At 33.2% G+C, this 8,715-nt stretch overlaps 1 protein-coding gene across 1 annotated transcript; it reads right to left on the reverse strand.

Annotated features, from left to right (window-relative positions):
- Positions 1-2,714: 2,714 nt before the first annotated feature.
- Positions 2,715-7,938, reverse strand: LOC111698109 (uncharacterized). Its single transcript, XM_023468358.1, has 5 exons — positions 7,917-7,938; positions 7,467-7,563; positions 5,848-5,922; positions 3,702-4,213; positions 2,715-3,147 (listed from the first exon to the last, which is right to left on the reverse strand). The coding sequence occupies exons 1-4, from the start codon at positions 7,936-7,938 to the stop codon at positions 3,832-3,834; spliced, it is 576 nt and encodes a 191-aa protein (XP_023324126.1). The 3' UTR covers positions 2,715-3,147; positions 3,702-3,831.
- Positions 7,939-8,715: the final 777 nt, after the last annotated feature.

Below are 8,715 nucleotides of genomic sequence, written 5' to 3' on the forward strand. Positions count from 1 at the left end.
GAAATCCATGAAATTGAAAGAAAAAAATTTATTCAAAATAATTTTATCCTTTATTACGTTATTCGACCTAGTTCTTGGATAAGATTGGTTTCCTTTCGATATTTGTATCCTGTACCCGGAGCTGAATGTGTTTTGTTCACACCCTGTATCTTACACATAGGTGTATCGTGTACCCGGAGCTACGGAAATGTCATAGATTCATCTCATCCAGGGGATGGGAAGAATATAATGTTTAAAGTCAGAGCTTCTAGTAACACTGGATTTTTCACTAGATTTTTATGATTTAATTAAAAATTATTGTTATTTACAAGCAGAAAACATTAAAACTAAACAAAATAACATATCAGTGAAGAAGATGTAATTTTTCATACTCTCTGTTCCCATCAATCTACGCTGTACTCTATCCCTCTCAAATTAATCTCTTTATCTAATAGAATAGCTCGTATACCTTACAGGTGCTTTTTTATTTACTATCCAACCTACTCTATATCTTACAGAGATATTCTAATATTTCCTATCTAACCTGCTCTATCCCTTACCTAGATACTTTGGAATTTCCTATCTAACCTGCTCTATCCCTTACCTAGATACTTTGGTATTTCCTATCCAACCTACTCTATATCTTACGGAGATATTTTAATATTTCCTATCCAACCTACTCTATAGGTATTTCCTATCAAACCTACTCTATATCTTACAGAGATATTTTAATATTTCCTATCTAACCTGCTCTATCCCTTACCTAGATACTAAGGTATTTACTATCCAACCTACTCTATATCTTACAGAGATATTCTAATATTTCCTATCTAACCTGCTCTATCCCTTACCTAGATACTAAGGTATTTACTATCCAACCTACTCTATATCTTACAGAGATATTTTAATATTTCCTATCCAACCTACTCTATCCCTTACCTAGATACTTTGGTATTTCCTATCCAACCTACTCTATATCTTACGGAGATATTTTAATATTTCCTATCCAACCTACTCTATCCCTTACCTAGATACTTTGGTATTTACTATCCAACCTACTCTATATCTTACAGAGATATTTTAATATTTCCTATCCAACCTACTCTATCCCTTACCTAGATACTTTAGTATTTCCTATCCAACCTACTCTATATCTTACGGAGATATTTTAATATTTCCTATCCAACCTACTCTATAGGTATTTCCTATCCAACCTACTCTATAGGTATTTCCTATCCAACCTACTCTACCCCTTACCTAGATACTTTAATATTTCCTATCCAACCTACTCTCTCCCTTACCTAGATACTTAGGTATTTCCTATCCAACCTACTTTATATCTTACGGAGATATTTTAATATTTCCTATCCAACCTACTCTATAGGTATTTCCTATCCAATCTACTCTACCCCTTACCTAGATACTTTAATATTTCCTATCCAACCTACTCTCTCCCTTACCTAGATACTTAGGTATTTTCTATCCAACCTACTTTATATCTTACGAAGATATTTTAATATTTCCTATCCAACCTACTCTATAGGTATTTCCTGTCCAATCTACTCTACCCCTTACCTAGATACTTTAATATTTACTATCCAACCTACTCTCTCCCTTACCTAGATACTTAGGCATTTCCTATCCAACCTACTTTATATCTTACGGAGATATTTTAATATTTCCTATCCAACCTACTCTTTCCCTTACTAAGAAACTTTGATATTTCCTATTCAACCTACTGTATTCCTTGATACTTTGGTATTTCCTATCCAACCTACTGTATTCTCGATATTTTGGTATTTCCTATCCAGCCTACTCTATTCCTTGATACTTAGGTATTTTTTATCCAACCTACTCTATCCCTTACCTAGATACTTTGATATTTCCTATCCAACCTACACTATTCTCGATATTTTGGTATTTCCTCTCCAACCTACTCTATTCCTTAAAAAAATATTTTGATATTTCCTATCCAACCTACTCAATACCTTGATACGTTGGTATTTTTTATCCAAACTACACTTTTCCTTGATACAATTTGGTATTTCCTATCCAACCTAATCTTTTCCTTAAAAAAATACTTTGGTTTTTCCTCTCCAACCTATTCTATTCCTTACCTAGATTCTTTGATATTTCCTCTCAAACCTACTCTATTCTCGATATTTTGGTATTTCCTCTCCAACCTACTCTTTTCCTTAAAAAAATACTTTGGTATTTCCTATCCAACCTACTCTATTCCTTAAAAAATACTTTGGTATTTCCTATCCAACCTACTCTATAACCTTAAAAAATACTTTGATATTTCCTATCCAACCTACTCTATTCCTTAAAAAAATACTTTGGTATTTCCTATCCAACCTACTCTAATCCTTAAAAAAATACTTTGGTATTTCCTATCCAACCTACTCTATTCCTTAAAAAATACTTTGATATTTCCTATCCAACCTACTCTATTCCTTACAAAGATACTTTGGTATTTCCTACTCAAGCATCTTAAATAGTTTAACCTTATTTGGTTATTTCCGGCCACAGCAAAATTCAATTCACTATAAATGCGACATTATTGCTATTAATTGATAGTTGTTGTAAATGTCACTGAAAATTAAGGGGGGGGGTATTGGAGGGAGGATACATTTACCTATTATGATAATAACGAACGATAGTTTGATAACGAACGATCGTTTAAACGTTTTAAGATATTTCAAGTTAGATATACGCGAGATAATTAACAGATATTTTTAACAGTGTTTACACATTCATTTATTTCACCTAAATCACAGATACTTGAGACAAAATCACATTCATCTTTTTATTTGTAATAATCCAACATAAAAATAAAACCCCGGTCACCAATGTTAAAATGAAAACAAGAAAGAAAAAACTTAGAAAGCAAACATTTGGACAAATTTTAAAGCTCTTAATTGACGTCACTTGCTCTGATTTTATGGACCTAGTTCTGAAACTGAAAAATTATTTACCCTATTCATGAAACCAGGCTTAAAATGTCCGGTTTTATTCCGTTACCCTTGTCTTAAGTTTCAGACTCTCGCCATTTTTGCCTACACTACGCTTTGTATACGCTATACGCCCTTGAATGGGTGAATTTACATAATAAAGTTTATGCTAGTTGATTAATAACGGTGTTCCAATACTAGTTGTCTAGACCTACTAAACCCTGTAGTAAGAATTAGTCGGGAAAACTGGTAGTCTAGCGGTCTACTTGAGAAATAAAACCTGAAAAGTAGGTTTTCTAACAGGGATCGAAGACTACCCCGCAATTGTATTGGTGCAATTTTATATGTATCAAGGATCCCGGAGATACGTTCTAACCGGAGCTAGCTTAACCTTGGTTTTTCGTTGGAAATTCCAGCTTGGTTTAACCGAAACCCGGAGCAAGATTAAACTCGTGGTTTCAACTCCTAGATCAAATAATCAGGAACTTGATAATTTGAAGAGTTTAAGCAGAAACATCCAGATTTATGGTCAATACCGCTCGTATACTACCTAGATACTTTGGTATTTCCTATCCAACCTACTCTATATCTTACGGAGATATTTTAATATTTCCTATCCAACCTAATTGTTCATGTTCACATCAATGTTCTCTGTTTCTGTTTATGTCAATTAAAATTGTGTTTGTTTATGTCAAATTTATCTGTTTATTTTCATGTCAATTAATCAGCTGTTCATGTTAATCTCAATTGTATCTGNGTAGGACAAACAATGCAAATTAAAGAAAGTTGAATCGAAAAAAGTTGAATTTGTGACTTATAATACTTTTATGATTGATCCCTAACCACGTGATTCAAATTAAAAATACAAGATTATAAAATTTAAAAAAACTTTGGAACTTTAATCCTTCTTTTCTCTTTTATCTTCATCTTTCTCCTCCTTCTCCTCGTCATCTTCCTCCTGGTCACCATTCTCCTCCTCCCTCTCCCCCTCCTTGGAGCTCCCGGAACCCAGGATAGATTTCCAAGGAATATTTGAGACAACAACTGCGAGGAAAAAGAGTGCTACAGCAGCTGTCGCCACTGTAACAGCGATGTCCATAATATGCGTTGGACCGGACTTTAAACGCGCCATGGTTGCCGCGGTCCATTCACTGAACTTTCCGCGGTTAAAGTTGTTATCGTTACAGAGGTCCGTATTACAAAAACAAGTTAGAACCTCCATTCCTCCTTCATCTCCTCCAGCCCACTCCTCAGTACACCAGGGCCATCCAGATCCACTCCTAGACAATACAGGGAGTTAAAGGGACTGGTTCCGCCAGTTCGAGTGACCCTCCATTTATAAAGTAGCATGTCCGATACACAAAGATACCCTTGTACCCTCTATCTGAGTAACAATGAGGAAGAAATAGTTGTTTTTTTTTCTCGAAAAAATGTTGACTTTTATTAATTTCATTCATGTCTCTGAAGTCAAGTCACTTACATAGAGAAACCACAATTGCAAATAATCAATTTTTAGTTGTAGGGATATTGATATCTTGTTCATCCATGATCAGTCAAAGGTTTAAAGGACACCGTTGTGCATCTTACTTGCCAGTCTATAAATTAAATATAGAGTCCCTTTAAACGCGAAATGAAATGAATGAAGTCGTTCCGAAGTCATAAATATAAAAATATTAATTTATAAAAATATAAAGCTATTGATGTTACACCCTTGATTTTGGTTGCATTATAATCAAATTGAATATTTTTTTTAAATTCATTTTCTCCTTGTAAGTTGTAAAGTTTTATCTGTAACTATCTGATGTGCCCGGCGTTGCCCGTAGAATTGAAAATATTGCATTTTGGAATAAAAAATATTAAAATTTTTAAGAAAATTTTTGAAATTCTTTAAATTTTTCTATACTATGTTCCCCCAGGGTATCCAGTAGCTTCCTCAAAAAAAATTCAGCGACTTTGGTTCAGGCGTTTGGCCAACGATTGCCAACATATAAATATATGCATTAATAAACTAAGAGCTTTTAATATATTGATAGAATAAAGATGTTATTGGATTACCGCCAGCTATGTAATTTTGTTCTCGTGTTTTCCAAATTATTAAAAATATTTTGCTAATGAATTTAATAAATCAATACTTGTTATTAATGTTCCTCTGTTCCGACGGAAAATTGAATTCTGAAAATATTGGCAAAATCATTTATTTCTTCATCAGTTAATTCTGCATCAATGTGGGAATGTTGCACTCTCGAGCACGCGGCCTGGGGGTGTGCAGAAAGTACGCAAATAAAGAGATATTAGTCGCAGCGAAAAAAATATTTTTCCCACATTTTTCTCAACTTTAATTGGATGATGTAAAAAAAGTCTAGACTTGTTTTTCACCTTTCATAAAGTTGCCTAAATGAGACTTAACCATTTTTTAATTTTTTTAAAATTAGAAAATTGAATTTTTTACAATTTTTAAAGCTTTATAGAGATTTTGAAAAAATCCGTATTTTATTTAAAGATAAATTAAAGTGAAACTATATTTTACGAGTTTCACAATTTTGAAACATATACTTCAATTAAATCATTCGTTTCAAACTCACAAAAAAAGATATTTATACTTAGTTAACATTTTTGTATTTTTTTTTCCAGTGAGTGGCACAATTCGCGAAAAGAGGGTTAAGAATTTATTTGTAAAACCAAACTATTAACTGAAAAATAGAGCCTTTTTTCTTGGAAAACCGTTCCTTTGTTAAAGTATACTGAATAACTGAAAAATATATAATAATAATAACCTGCAAAACCAACATTTGTTATACATTTTTCATTTGTAAAATTTTTTTTTCTATTTTACCCACAAATATTTTAAGTTTTTAAAATATTAGAATGAAAAAAATATAAACCCACTGGTTTAAGTTTATAATCATGTACTTACGATCTGTCTGGTGTTCGAGCAACACACTGTCTAGCCATTGCTTTCCGTAGCTCTCCTTCCTCACGGAATATTATCCTGCATAAACCATAAATCTCATGGTGTATAGTTTAGTAGGACAGGACACCTATCTCAGGGTGTATAGTTTATTTAATAGGACAGGACGCTTATCTCACGGTGTATAGTTTAGTAGGACAGGACACCTATCTCAGGGTGTATAGTTTAGTAGGACAGGACGCCTATCTCAGGGTGTATAGTTTAGTAGGACAGGACGCTTATCGTAGGGTGAATAGCTTAGTAGGACAGGACGCCTATCTCAGGGTGTACATTTTAGTAGGACAGGACGCTTATCTCAGTGTGTATAGTTTAGTAAGACATGACGCCTATCTCAGGGTGTATAGTTTAGTAGGACATGACGCCTATCTCAGGGTGTATAGTTTAGCATAACAGAACTTTTATCTGAGGATGTATAGCTTAGTAGGGCAGGACGCCTATCACGTGTATATTTTAGTAGGACAGGACGCTTGTCTCAGGGTGTATAGTTTAGTAGGACAGGACGCTTATCTCAGGGTGTATAGCTTAGTAGGACAGGACGCTTATCGTAGGGTGTATAGCTTAGTAGGACAGGACGCCTATCTCAGGGTGTATAGTTTAGCAGAAAATGAATTATATCTCAGGATATATAGTTTAGCAGGAAAGGACTTATATCTCAGGGTGTATAGCTTAGCAGTAGAACAAGACTTATATCTTAGGGTATATGGTTTAGTAGAACAGGCCGCTTATATATATCAGAGTATATAGTTTAGTAGGAGGGAACTCTTAGATTATTATATTGATAAGTAGTTAGTCATGAAAAATCATTTAAAAGTAAGAAATTTAATCTTATGAAAAATAAAAACATTCAGCAATCTACAATCTACATTCTAGAAGTCAGAAATTGTATTAGATATATTTGAGAGGTTGTGTGATTACGGCTTAGGTAAAATACACAATACCGTGTAATTTTAAGAATCTTCGAATTTGAATTTGATCATTTAACCTACTGGTGGTAATAATGATTTAAAAACGAGATGGTTTTCAAGTTTTGTCAGAATTGCGTGGAAAGAAATAATGTATGAATGAATGCATAACTAAATGTCAGGATGAAATATCGATTGCAATCATGGATTACTGATGAATTCAAGAAAAGATGGATGAATGAATAGAAGGATGAATGGATTCAAGAAAACAAGGAAGGATGAATAGACGAATGAATGGATTCAAGAAAAGATGGATGAATGAATAGAAAGATGAATTGATTCAAGAAAAGATGGATGAATGAACGGAAGGAAGGATGGATTCAAGAAAAGATGGATGAATGAATAGACGAATGAATGGATTCAAGAAAAGATGGATGAATGAATAGAAGGACTTGATTCAAGAAAAGATGGATGAATGAATAGACGAATGAATGGATTCAAGAAAAGATGGATGAATGAATAGACGAATGAATGAGTTCAAGAAAAGAAGAATGGATAAAAGAATAGATGAATGGCTTTATTTGGATTAAAAAATGAATTCAAGAAAGCATGGATGAATGAAGAGAAAGATTGAACAAAAAGATGAATGGATAGTATGGTTCCCTAGCAGATGAGCAGGCCATGTCCCCGTCACATCTCTCAATACCTCCGGCAGAATTAGGACCAGAGTGGTCGGAGTAACATCGTATACTGGATACACCTAAACCAAAGATTTATATCTGAGTATCCTGAATATTGTAAATTGGTAAACTATATATGACTAGTTGAACTAAATCTCTAGATTACTGTTGGTAGACTTGAGAAGCAGTTCAAATACTTACGCTTTTCAGGCCTCAGAAAGCATAATCAATAAATTGTTTTAAAAATATTTAAATTTAGTTTGTTGAAAATTTCTCTTCTTACAGATATATTTAGATCCCAAAATATTCAGAGTTTACCAACATGTTTGTGGATTTTCATGGATATTTATGAATTACCAGGATATTCATGGATTACCCGGATATTCATGGATTACCCGGATATTCATGGATTAGCAGGATATTCATGGATTACCAAGATATTCATGGATTACCATAATATTCATGGATTAGCAATATATACATGGAATACCAGGATATTCATGGATTAGCAATATATACATGGATTACCAGGATATTCATGGATTACCAGGATATTCATGGATTACCAGGATATTCATGGATTACCAGGATATTCATGGATTACCAGGATATTCATGGATTACCAGGATATTCATGGATTACCAGGATATTCATGGATTACCAGGATATTCATGGATTACCAGGATATTCATGGATTACCAGGATATTCATGGATTATCAGGATATTTATCTATTTCTTGAATATTCCTTGAAGACTATGGTTTTCCCAAGGACCAGGTTTAAGATGTAAAATGATAATTCAAGTCTGTTACCGAGTACGGAAGTGGTGGGGAACAATATATAGTTAGCTTAGAAAACCATAATAATTAACTTAGAATTAGAATAAATAATAAATATTTCTAATATTTTCATCTGTTTCATTTTTTAAACCATAAACATGTTGAAGACAATTTCAGTATTGAGAGTGGGAGGAAAACGTTTTTGATGACCTGCAAGCACACCCCATTTTGTTCTTTATCGCCCNTTGGATAAACAGATTTAGGATTAAGGTTGGGCATAATATAGATTAAGGATTTAGGTCAGTAAAACAGATTTAGGATTAGGGATATAAAAACAGATTTAGGATTTAGGAAATAAAAACAAATTCAGGATTAAAGGCATAGAACAGATTTAAGATTTAAGATATAAAAACAGATTTAGAATTAAGGTCATAGAAACAGATTTCGGATTAA

This window comes from Eurytemora carolleeae, unplaced genomic scaffold, assembly GCF_000591075.1.
Source record: "Eurytemora carolleeae unplaced genomic scaffold, Eaff_2.0 scaffold64, whole genome shotgun sequence".
In the NCBI taxonomy this organism is placed as follows: Eukaryota; Metazoa; Arthropoda; class Copepoda; order Calanoida; family Temoridae; genus Eurytemora; species Eurytemora carolleeae.